Source organism: Phalacrocorax carbo, chromosome 8, assembly GCF_963921805.1.
Source record: "Phalacrocorax carbo chromosome 8, bPhaCar2.1, whole genome shotgun sequence".
NCBI classification, from domain to species: Eukaryota; Metazoa; Chordata; class Aves; order Suliformes; family Phalacrocoracidae; genus Phalacrocorax; species Phalacrocorax carbo.
The window spans coordinates 23,082,402-23,094,962 of record NC_087520.1 but is presented as its reverse complement, the minus strand read 5'-3'; the positions used below and the strand labels follow the sequence as shown (position 1 = coordinate 23,094,962).

The 12,561-nt window shown below is 48.6% G+C and overlaps 2 protein-coding genes across 6 annotated transcripts in view; both read right to left on the bottom strand.

Annotated features, from left to right (window-relative positions):
* The window catches only part of CPNE2 (copine 2), a 59,331-nt gene extending 55,549 nt beyond the window's left edge, over positions 1-3,782 (bottom strand). Inside the window, exon 1 of one of the 2 annotated variants that reach the window (XM_064459106.1) lies at positions 3,726-3,782. The gene's annotated coding sequence lies outside the window, so the exon portion shown is untranslated. Of the gene's footprint in view, positions 1-2,777; positions 3,000-3,725 lie in introns of those variants that run through there. The other variant, XM_064459105.1, reaches the window with a different exon arrangement.
* Positions 3,783-6,413: 2,631 nt separating this feature from the next.
* NLRC5 (NLR family CARD domain containing 5) overlaps positions 6,414-12,561 on the bottom strand; it is a 54,403-nt gene continuing 48,255 nt past the window's right edge. For all 4 annotated transcript variants that reach the window (XM_064459099.1, XM_064459103.1, XM_064459101.1 and 1 more), the window contains 3 exons: positions 11,248-11,331; positions 10,038-10,121; positions 6,414-8,919 (listed from right to left, as the gene is read on the bottom strand). In XM_064459099.1, coding sequence (XP_064315169.1) covers positions 8,814-8,919; positions 10,038-10,121; positions 11,248-11,331 — 274 coding nt within the window. In that variant the 3' untranslated portion in view covers positions 6,414-8,813. The remainder of the gene's footprint in view (positions 8,920-10,037; positions 10,122-11,247; positions 11,332-12,561) is intronic.

Here is a 12,561-nt window from a genome sequence, read left to right as displayed (position 1 = left end):
CAAAGAGCACCACTGAGGTCCCCAAGGGCTGGAGCCTACCTTCACCCTGCACAAGGTGACTCTCATCACTACAATCTAAGTTTTTCCTAAAGAACTGTATTTTCTGAGACTACAGAAAATATTTTTCTGTATTTTTCTTTGCAGCAGAGGGATGCTGCCATGTGACGTGCGAAGCTTCACCCCGAGATGGATTTGTATGCCAGCAGTACAAAAACCACGGTGCTCTATAACGAGATTTACATGTGATAAATTCTCAACCCCTTCCCAACAGCTTTAGACACCACTCGAGGGAATATAAAACTCAGTTTAAATGATTGCACAGCCCTGGACTTGCTGTTTAACAGCAAAACTTATGTTTGCAGCTCATCTCATTTTTAAAATCAGCCTCACAAGAGCTGATGTTTCTTCCTGAATCCTCAGCTTCTGGAATCCTGTGATGACAGAAAATCCGAGGCTGGGGGGAAGGCGAATATTTTAGACACGAGCTTTTTCCTGCTGGCTACAGGCAGAAAATCTGACAGCTCCCAAACCCAGAGCCTCAGCAAAAGCAGCAGGCAAATAAAAAGTGGAGCTCTTCTTGCTGAATACTACATTTATTTGTTTTTCTGGTGTTTTAACAACATTGTTATGATCTCCAAACTCACCTGCATTCCTGGGAATTACTTTTTCCCCTGCTCCTGTGATCCAAACAAGTAACCTCGCAAAGCCAGCTGCCAGGAAGCCAAGCCAAAGCAGCAAAAAGTGATGACTCAGGTCCTTCAACAGATAGTTTAGAGGTTTAAAAGACAAACTGTAAGATTTTGAGGGGGGGAAAGTATTAAATTCTTTTTTTAATGCCATTTTGCAGTTTTGCATCCTGCCAGGAGCACAGTTTCTAACACCTGGCTACTCCGCCATGCCAGAAAATTTACCTTTTCTTCTCCTTTCTCCCAACCCTGCCTCCGAAGGCAAGCCAAGGCTCTCACATAAAGAGCGCCTTATAAGAGCTGGCAACCCTGAACCAGGACAGGAGACTGCAAATGTTGCTTTTTCATCAATTAACTGGGTATTACGTTCTCGGCACGCCAACGGCTCCTGGAGAACAAGCCCTGATTTATGGTGGCGCAAGCGACTCCAGCCAGCTTTCCCCAGGCAGAGGTTTCCACTGAAGTCAGTGGGAAACTCTTTCCACTGGGTGTAATGGGAGCAAAAGAAGTTCTTCCTCCCAGACTCTTCACTTGCCACACTGAGACTGCTGAAAGGCAAACACAGCTGATGCAATCCCAGTATACAACTGGGCAGACTGGTAAATCACGGGGTAGCTAGTGGCCACTGAAGCACCATGTAACCCTTCTATTTTGGGGTGAGGGAGGAGGATTGTTGGAAGCCGAGCAGAGGCAAGGACTGCTGGGGGATGCACACCCCCCAGGTCAAAGAGCGTTTTCACCCACAGCTAAGCTCTGGTGGCTGAACCCTAAGAGGATTTTTCTGCATTGGAAGCCCTGATGCAGGGGGCCTGTGCCCCTTGCCTCCAGCACAGACTGGCCAGGCACCAGGGTCCCCTGATTCCCCACAAGCAATGGCTTTACAGGCTGCACCGGCTTGCCAGCAACTGGCACAGGGTCCCTTGCTGTCCACCAGTGCAGACCCCAGGAGCAAGGATGTCCCCAGGGTGCAACATGTTGATGCAGCTCTAAATGATCTTGTTTCTCTTTGGGCTGAGCTCAGAAAGGCAGCAGGGAAGGAGAAGCATCACAGCCAGCATCTTAAATATCACCAGTCATACAACCCTGCCCACCCTCACAACACTATAGTGCAATGTCTGCAACCCGTTCAAGAGATGCAAACTGCAAACCCCTACCAAACAGGTCCTGGGACCAGCATGGCACATGCTGACAGTGCTGGTGGAGGCATGCTGCCGGCAAAGCCCATCCCCAGGTGGTGAGGGATGCCAGGATCTCAGAGAGCAGCTCCAGGACCTCTAGTCTGCCCAGGACAAGTGCTGGGGTTTGCCTACACTGTAGGTAGGTGCACATCTGGGGGCAGCTGGAAGCCTCAGTGCGTGCCTTCCTTCCATGTTACCCCAGCCGGGATGCTCCAGCGGCAACAGCAGAGAAACAAAAATGCACATCACCAGAAAGTGTATGGCCCAGGCCATCACACAGCTGTAACCAAAGCATACGCAGTGTTTCCCCAAGGCTACTCCAGGAAAACGTCCTCCACCAACTCAGTTAGTCAAAACGGATCCTTTCCACATGCCCCGAGCTTTTGTTCCCAGCCTTCCTCCTCCCATTGCTCCGCTCCCTGTCCCACCACTGGGCTTCAATGGGTGGTGGGCCCATAATAAAACATTTTCTGATCCCAGAAAAGCACATTGGTATCACACACCGGCATGAAAGCCTGGACTGGCAGGAGGAGGCTGATTCCAGCGATGAGGGGAGCAATATCAGAACTGAGCACCCCTGGACTGTGCTTGCACCAGCCTGATTCTGACTCCAGCTTCTCCAGCAAGGTTTAAGTGCACCTCCAAGAGGCTTCAAATCTGGGGCTTAAGGTTCACAGGGATCCTCCCAGTTCCTTTTCGTGAAGCAGCTCAGGTTCTCAGGGAGTCAGCAGCAAGGACCCAGCCCTTCAGAGATGTTTCTGCCACTGAACCTCAGCTCTCGACTCACCCCTATCTCCTGTTCCACCCTCCATGTGGTGACCAGCTCTGAAGGGTGTGCTTGCCCACCAAGTCCTCCAGCCCCACAGCCCTGCAGGCTTTAATCCAGCCACCTGCCAAAATTAGGGTTACTCACCCGGAGACTTATTGCATCAGGTCCTCAGGCTGGCAGAGCTGATGGAAAACACCTCCCTGCCTGCCATCCTCCGAGCACCCTCACGCTGCAGGGATAAACACTCCACTCACTGCTACCTCGGAGGACGAGGCGTCTTCCTGGGCGCAGAGAAGGAGAGAGGGGCAGCCCATCTGCAAGTGCAAACCCTCTCAGTTCCTCACTAAACGTGCTGCACAAAGGATATCGTTGCCAGCCGGAGCAGCATCAGGCTGCAAACAGCTCCTGAAGAAGCGCTTCTGCACTTCAGCTTGCCAAGATCCCCCCTCCCGCGACTCGATGCTGGAGGAGAAGGAGAGGCGCTTGCAGCAGCTGCCAGGAAAACCCCCACCAAATGTCCCCAGCCTTGAGGAGCGAAACCACCAGGCCCCGGCATTTGCTTGGGTGGTCGCGTGTCTGGCTGGCATCTTTAGGAGCGGATGCGGATGCACAGAGAGCAGGGACGGGTGGGACAACTTTTACACCGTGTGTGAACGGAGGGGCCCAGTCTGGGGAAGGGGAGCATAAAATGGTGGGGGGGTCAGTCCCAGGGGATGGAAGGTCTGATCCAGGGGTTGGAAGGTCTGTCCCAAGGGATGAAGGGTCTGTCTGAGGGGTTGGAGCATCTGTCCCAGGGGTAGGAGGGCAGAAGGGACGCCACTCACCCCCAGGACAAGCTGGAGGGGACATTGCCCCGCAGGGGCTGACACCGGGGTTATGCTGGCTGGCCGGTGTCACCCCCCCGCCGGGATACCCCAGGTCACCGCCGATGCATTCCCCACGGATATCGCCCCCCACCCGACCCACGGTGAACAATCCCGCCGTGGGATTGGCTCAGCCACCCGTGCCAAGCCCCGTGGCTCCCCTCCATCACCCTCCGTCCCGCCACCCCCCGTTATCCCCGCGGCATCCGGGGCGGCCGCCGGTACTCACCGCCGCGGGCCGGGCCGGGCCGGGCCGAGCAGCTCCCGCGGGGCCGCGGGCTCAGCACCTCCCCACGGCCGCGCCCCACGCCCGCCCCACGCCCCCGTGGGGAGGTGGGCGGGGATGTCGTGGGGAGGGCGGCGGGCGCGGCCACGCCTGGGCCCCCCCCCCCCACGATGTCATCCCCTCCCCGGACGAGCATCACGCATTTCGGATTTAAAAAAGAAAAGAATCCACCCCAAAACTTCCCAGCTGGTTTCTTTCACTCTTAAAAAAAAAAAAAAAAACAAACAAAAAACCAAACCAAACCAAAACAAAACAAAACCCAAAAACAACGCGTGGAATGGCTGGAAAATTATTTTCCATGTTATCTGGCCAGCTACAATGAAAACATAACTTTGATGGACCAACACCCCTTGATTTTAACCAAAAAACAGTAGTTTTGTGCTGTCCGGCTGCCAGCGGGGTTCACCCTGTCCGGCTGCTGTGGGTGCTCCCAGCGTCACCCTGCCAAAATCAGTACGGGGTCTGGGTGAGGACACTGTGCCCTGAGGCAGCTTGCTGATGCCACTTCCCATGGGGAAAAGCTGATTGAACATGGAAAACAGGCAGGCCCTGAATGTGTGCCCCAGAAGTGGAGGGGAGCCCAAACTCCCAGGCTGGCCAGCGTTGCACCTACCTGTCATCCTGCTCGACCCGTGGAGCCAGCATGCTTTCCCTTCTAGCCTGGTACCACCAAGGTTTGTACCCAATGTACCATTAGCAACCTCACCTGATGCTTGGCAGACACATCATCAGGCATCAGGGATATCTATATAGATATTTTTTGATAAGGAGATAGAGTAATAAGGCTAGAAGCCTCCCTCTGAGGCTTCAGATTAAATAAACCATCTTTATTTGCACAGGGCCCTTTACTATGGGCTCTGCTCATACTTTTAAAGATCACAGGAAAAAGAAGCAAGTCCCATATTCCCCCCTGACCAGTTTTCCCCTCTCCTGCAACTTGAGCTGTTGAAGGTGGAAGAGTGTCAAGGCACTGAGTCAGTTTTCAGCATGGATGAGGTCCCCCAGTCTGGCAGCCTCACTGCCTTCCCGGCACCCCAGAAGCTAGGCAGAGGAACCCAGGACAGGCTCACAGGTCACAAATGCTCTTGCTCAGTGCAGGCAACACGACAGGCAACATCCAACTAAAAGCCAAGTTTAGTTTTTAGGAGCAAAACCCTTCCTTCTGTGTAAACCCGGCCAGAAAACATCATAAGAAGGGACAAGGTTGTGCCTGAAGGAGGAATCCAGCAGGAGAAGTGGGATCTGTGCCAGACCTGCCCTCCTACCTCCATGCCCGTGGCTTAAAATGTCACTTTGGGGGAAATAGGGAGAAACAGCCAGTAGTTGATGAATGCCAATGTGCCTATTTTCTCCAAAATCAGTTTTTTCCTGTGTTTTCTCTCCTGCCCAGCGTGACACCTCCAAGTCCCATCAGGTTCAGCACTACCTGGAACTGGTTTTAGCAGAGGGCACAGCTGCATTTCCAGCTCTACAAACCAGTAGCCATTGCATGCAAAAGCATGGCCCGGCCTGCCCCCGGCTGTTCCCTAGCAGAAAATCCAGGCTTCTCACCGCCCTCCAGCAGTGTGTTTATTTACAGCAGTGTATTTCTTTCCAAAGATCTGTTCTCAGGGGGCAAAATCCCTTCTGTGTATGAAACCAGTACTGACTAGCTCAGACATTATTTTCCAGAGACTGCAGGCAGCCTGAAACAATAGGGGTGTGTGGAGCATCCTGATACATTTCCATTTTTGGACCATGATAAATCTGAAATGTAATAGTAACAGCTCTAAAAATGGCCCACGTTAATTATCTATTTGGTAATCATTTTGGTATTCAGCCATCACACACAATCCCCAACGGCCTCACGTCTTCCTGTGCACCAGAAGATTCATTTAACCCCTCGAAACTGGATAAAGACTTCAGGTTCCCCTCAGAAACTTTCAGACATGACCGCAAGCTGGAATATGGACATCAGCAGCACAATGAAAACGGGAAGCACGCTGGGGAAGGGCAGCCTAAAAGACCCTGGCATTCAATGTAAGAAACAAACTAGGGACCGATTGTTTTGTTGTGTTTCATGTACAATTCAATCCAAACCTCAGTTTTTTAAAAATGCAACCCACGCACCCAAAATACAGCACAGAGCCTGGTTTTAGCCAAAATTGCTGGACTCCAGGCAACTGCTTCCCATTTTTGGAGTTTTGCTGACACCTGGTGTTCTGGAAAAGATGCTGTGACATCCTGCAAGTCCCTTCCCTGGTTTCTGTTGGGATGGCTGCTCTCTTGGGTCAGACAGCTGTGTGTCTGGGAGCTAAGCCTGAGTTTGGGGAAGAACCTGAGTAACACAAGCATGCATCCAGATTTCAGAGGCACTCTTATACATCTCAAGTCAAGAGAAGTACTGCAGCAGTATTTTTAGCATGCCTTTTTATGTTACTGCAAAGCTCATGGTATAGCCGTACGCTTCCTAACTTCAGGAGCCAGGGGAACTGCAGGGAGGAATCTCAGGTCTCATTTGTTTTTAAACAGTGCATTTAATTGCAAGGGAAAACAATCCAGCTATGTGATCCAAACCCAAGAGATCTCTCTACAGTGGCTGCTCTACTCAAGACCCAGAAAACAAAACTGACTTCAAGAGTCAAGCACTCATCAAAGCAGCATTCTGATTTATTCAGTTAATGCACATTTTTGCCCAACAAAAAAGGAGGAAAAACAATAAGCAAGAAGGCTTGTCTCATGTTTCATAAGCAAGGCATGTTTCACACCAATAAAGGAGGAAAACAGACTATCACGACACCTGAACAAATTCAAATGCAGGAGTGGGTGGCATCAGGAGACGATACAAAGGAGCTGAACAAAGATCTGCTTGACAGTGGTGTTTTCTGGTTTTCCCCGGTACATGGGCCTGTGGCAACAGCAAAGGGCCCTGGCTATGGGTGCCAAGAAGATCTGCACCTGCAAACTAGATCTGAAAGTACCGGATGAAAATAAAAGCCACATTTGGCGAAGCTTTTCCTAAAATCCAGTGTTTGAATCTTACTTCATTGAATTATGGCCTGATACAGACTTTCACTACCTTTTTTACTTTGCTTTTAAACCCTCTTCAGAGTACAGTCTCTGCAAAATGTGTCCTACCTCTATGCAACAATGTCACTATCTCACAGAGCCTAATGCTGACCTTTAAACAAGGACAGTGGCTCCGCCAGGAAGAACAGGCACCACCTGTCCACATCCTCTGCCCGAAAGGTTGTTGGACCAGCACTTCAATCTCATTCCAAACGCCTTCCCTGCCCAAACCAGATCAGTTATGTCTCCCCAAGCAGACATTGCTGTAAACAAAATTCCATAAATTAATCCACCACAAGGATTGAATATTTACAGCACAAACATGTAAGGAAAACACTATAACACAAGGTAATAAATAATGACATGGCCGCACTCCTGTAACTCAAGCCATCTTTCCACACATGCAAGGAGCAGCTGCAGTCCATCTCCTCTGCCAAACAGCAACCTCAGTGGTTAGGATCTTCTCCCTCCAATTCCCATGGGTCCAACACTGATTGCCCAGTGACATGAAGGCTTTGGGATTCAGGGAGTAGTACAGGCTTGAAGGATCTACCATATGATCAACACTTCAGGCTAACTGGCCCCTCGCTTCACCTCAAAGAGATTACTGCAATCAAGTCTTCCAAAAACTCTGCAAAGGTCTAGAAAACCCTATGTGAAAATAGTCAGTAGCACAAATGCTATTACACAGAATAGTCACAGTTTTCTTACAAATTGTTTTACAACCTCAGTACTTTAAAGTTTCTCACTGAAATTTATGGTGATTATCAGCCTTTCCAGGTAATCACAGTACAAATATTGATCATTTTGGGGAAATGATTTGAAATTTCAGAAGTCCTGAAGCCTCTCCTAGGAAATGGAGGCAATTCTGTATGAAAAGGAGTCTGATATGAATCAAACAAAACTGCATATAAGCATTCTTTGCCTAGAAATCATAGAGTTATTTACCTCACACACAGTCATATATGATTTTGCATTGGAAACAAGGTCAGCAGTTCACAATTCTGTACATTATTTTACATCCTGTAGGTGTTCCAATATGTTCCATCAGGTAATCTTGATTGAAGATAATTAAATACTCCGCAGACTTTCTGAATGCCTGAGCAGACGCATCTCATCCTCTGAAGAGAATGTTTTTACTCCAAGAATACTGCCATCTCAGCGGCAATTATTTAGCGTTTTACTTTTCTGTACAGTAAAATCTCACAGGAAACACACACAGAGTACACACTTGGTTCAGTGCAAGAAAGGAAGACTTAATAGTTACAGTTATTATTTGTAGGAACTTTGATTTCCCACATTCATCAGTGCAGTTTCTGAGGACAGTGGTGATATCCCAAAGAAAATGGAACTTTCTTCTAAGTAATACAAATGAACCATGTGAGCCTGGCAAAACAGAGTTTGGCAGCCAGAGAAGCGAGCTGAGAGACAGGGAAGTATTTGTTTTGTGACTATATCCTTGAAGAAGAACTGAGAGACTGATAAAAGGGAGCATCCCACCTCAGAAGACACTGAAAGATGGGTGATAAAGTATATAGTCAAGGAGGACAACTAATTGGGATGTTGATAAAAACTAAAACTAAGCATTCTTTAGGTGAACTATCCTCATTATAATACTAAAATAATAATAAAACTATAATGATAAAACTAAAAATACCAATACTAAATACTAACATCCATAGGCCAGAAAACCCCCTACTCAAATAAGTCACTTTCTGAGCATGCGTAGCAAATTTAAAGGGAGCTGTGCCTTTAAGATGAAATGAGAAATAAACTACTCAATGATCAGCTGGGCAGTATGAAAGCTGTTACTGACGCACTTAACCATACAAATATCTTGTAGTTCTTGGTGCGGGGTGCTAGCTTTGTGGAGTTACCACCTAGCACCCATCTGAAATGAATGAAATACCTCCACTCTGTGAGTTGCACATCAGGTGAACGAACCCACTTTTCGGAAAAACGGTGGAAGACGGAGCACAAGTCTTAGCCAGGCAAAGACTCTTCTTTGTAGTAGAAGGAGAAACATAGTCTTGGATCTTGGCTTGTCAAATTCTCAGCAAGGCCCTTGGGCACTGGATTGTCCCACAGCCTACAACGACAGCAAATGTGTTACTGTAGGACTAGGTGTGGTAAGCGAGGAGGTGGCATGCCAAAGACAATGGAAGCAGCAGCTTTGGGTTTTCATCACAAGCAGGTCTGACAGTTGGACAGGAGCGGGGTATGGCCATATCTTGGTGACACAGCAGCAACCAGCAGCTGTCTACCTGCTGAGATGGACTCACTTATCCAGCTTGGGAGAGAGATTAAGGCCTTGAAAAGTCCTCAGGCCACTATGATCTCAGAAAGGGGAGGAAGAACTGAGTTACACACAAGCAACCTGATTCACATCAGCCACCCTTCCTCATCTACCTCATTTGGTGGAGTCTACCCAAAAGCTTCCCATACTGGGCCTCCACCTTGTGAAGCAGAGCACCCAGAGAAGTCAGAGGGACTGTGTGCTGTGCTGTGCCCACCAATTTGCGCAAGCACACATGGGCCTCAAGCTCTAGCCAGGACCAGAAACATTCGTCAGTGGTTGCTCCCAGGCTGCTCTCACTATTGGGGAAAGCAGAGCCTGTTTTGGGCCAGAGAGATAGCTCAGGTAGGAGCAGACACTTGGCTGTGGGACTTCTGTTACAAGAGTTATCAGAAGAGTGACTTTTCAAAGAAGGAGCGAAGGATGAGTGGTTCTTTCCTACAAGATTTTTCTAGCAGAGAAACACAGAGTTTGGAGAAGCAATGACAAAGAGTGGGAAAAAATCAGGTGTCCAAGTATCTACAAGATATGGATCCCAGGACAGAGTGGGACAGGGCAAGAATGTATCTCAGAAGTGAAATAAGATCTAATGGGAAAAAGAAAACTTATAGGAAAAAAATGCAAAAAACTTCCTGATGGGGATGTTACACAACTGGGTCTTCATTTTTACGTCATTTAATGCCAGTAAGCTTTTCAGTCCCTTTTTCCCAGGACTTTCTGAGGGGGTGGAGCTGGCCTAGAAAACCCTCAGCTTACTTGGCTTGTGTCTGCATCCCCTGCAATATCCTACTCCATGCCAGCTAACGCATGGCAGCAGGTCATCATGGGTCATGTCTGTCCCAAGACTGGTCACCCTGACGTCCCTTTGCTGAGCCAATACCCAGCCACAGAGTTCCGTGATACCTGCTCACCTTATGAATTGAATTTCTGGGCATTTGGCAAGCTTCTCTGCTATCTTTGTGGCCCCACAGGCACCAATGCGATTTTTTTCCAGACTGTTTAGAAACAAAAAGAGAGTTTTAAAATCCAAAACAAAATCAAGAGTGGAAAACAGCTGAATAACCACTGGCTCCCTCCCCTGTCCCAGAAGAGCTGCACTTTTGCCCAAGCACGGCAATGCCATACAACTTACATCAGCCTTGTCTTTATGACCGTGGCCCTATTTATGCAAGAAGTGTGTGTGCACTGCTCCCTGTGACCTTCTTCTAGCAACAGCACTTGTAAGCAGATCTCTTGCCCTTGGAGCACTCTAACAGATCCTACTGCAAGGTTGGTGCCAAAAAATGCTAGCAACAACTCCTCCTGCCTCAGATACAACCTTCCTGATTGTACCTGTAAAACAGCCAGGCTCTACTACGTAGTTTCCCTGGCCAAGACAAACAAAACTGAGTTCCTGACCCTATGACCCACAGACTAATATTTTCATACAGCTGAGAGATGGAAGACACATACCACGTATTCCAAAGGGCCAAGGGGATGAAAGCTTCATCAACAGTTCTTGAGCAGTAGTAGATGACAGTCTCTCCCATGGAAAAAGGCTGGGCTGCGATGCCACCAGGCCAGCACAAGAGCTGCCAACATTGGCCCCACCTGCTGGTTGCACTGCAGTTCCAGCACAGGAGCTGCTTCTGAGCTTCCTGTAAGCTCCTATGGCCCAACACCCACAATTTGGATACTCCATCCTGGCATGGGTTGCTTCCCTTGCTGCAGGCTTTCACAAAGGAAGGCCCTCTGAGCACGGTACCCATCTAGACCACCCCAGACACTGAAGAGAAGTAAAAGCTTGCACGAGGCAGCTCACCTGAGATCATTAGGTGATATAAGTCATGTTCTAGAAATACCAGTTTTTCTTCCCTGACTCAAACAGGAAGCCTTCACAGGCTAGCTTCTGCTTAGATACCTACACTGCAAACACCTTACATAAAAAAATGCCTCTGTGCTGTGTATCAGCCAAGCAAGGCTAGCCCTGGCATGCAGCAAGAATTCTAAACAAGAATTTGAACTGCAAAAGCCTGTCTCTTGTTCCTCAAATCCATCTCCTTTTCGGAAGTGCTGTGGTTGAAGGCTCAACCACAGAAAAATACGTCTTCTTCCTGGGGTTGCTCTCAGGGCTGTACTCACTCTAACACCTTCAGCTTTTCCATCCCTGGGAGAGCACTGGCCAACTCTCGGGCTCCTCCGTCACCTAGGGCATTCCAAGACAATCTAAGACAGACAAAAAATCCCAGATGTGAGTCAGTAGATAAACACAAGGGGAAAAACAACAGTGCTGTGATACAACTCCCTCACAGATTAGTCTGTTTACAGGAGCTTATCGCCCTCTTATGGCAGGTAAACGTTCCCCTGATATACAAGCTTCATTTTCAGGCATTTCCTCAGCTTCACTACATATTTTCATGTATGGTAAGACACCAGGGAGTGTCACCACAGAGCCTGCGGACTGTGGTTATATCGAGTCCTGCAGGCCCAGGGAGTGAAATGTGAAAGATGGAAATGACTGCTGAGCACACAGCTTTACTCCTCCTTTTGCTGATGCATTAAACTACTGCAGCAGCTAAGGCGCCTGCCTGACCTGCTCTTAAAGCTGCCTTTTGACTCTGAGCTCTTTCAAAGGATAGCTTGCAGGGCTCTTGAAAGGCTGGGGTTTTCACTTTCTGGTGCATTAGCAAGTGAGAAAATTCTTCACATCCTTTCTTTGACACTGGCTGAACAGCCTGGCCATTTCCCTCTCACCTGGAAAATAGAACCCTAGTATGGCACTATCAGTGCTTCACTACAATACTCAGCTGAATGATCCTGGGGCCACCTCACAGAGCCCTAGCTCTACTGAAGTCTAAGGAACTCCAGAATTTCTCCGTCATGTGTAGGAGCCAAAAAAAAAAAAGGCAGGACAGGATCCAGCTCAAGAACTGGGGCCTACTGCCAAACAAGTTCACGGCGTTTTCTGGGATTTCATGGGTATCAGCATATTGCTCGCTGTGTCACCCAGATTTCCCAATGACAGAACTCACACATGCCTCCACTGACAAGACAAGATCCCTCCTAACACTGCTATTAAAGGAGAATCTGCCTATCTGTTACTAATTCAGGAGAAGTAACTCCCCACATGGTTAACTAGCCTTAGTGCCATGCTGCAAGCAACACACCTATGGACTGAATATTGTTTTAGTTATCCTATTACTCCACTGGATTATTGCCAGACCTCTCATGGGTCTGGCAATAAAATCCTGGCTTGACCTAATGCCCTGAGTCCCAAGAGATCTGAGATCTCCATGCAAATACCTTCTGGGGGAGGGAGAGGGAAGTCTGGTGGGCTTATGACCCATGCACCATTTTACTCAGGCCATCCATGAGTACTTTGCAGAACTGAGGCACATAAGAGTAGCACGACAATCAAGTGTCACACAGCTGGCCACAGCATAGATGACTAGAGAG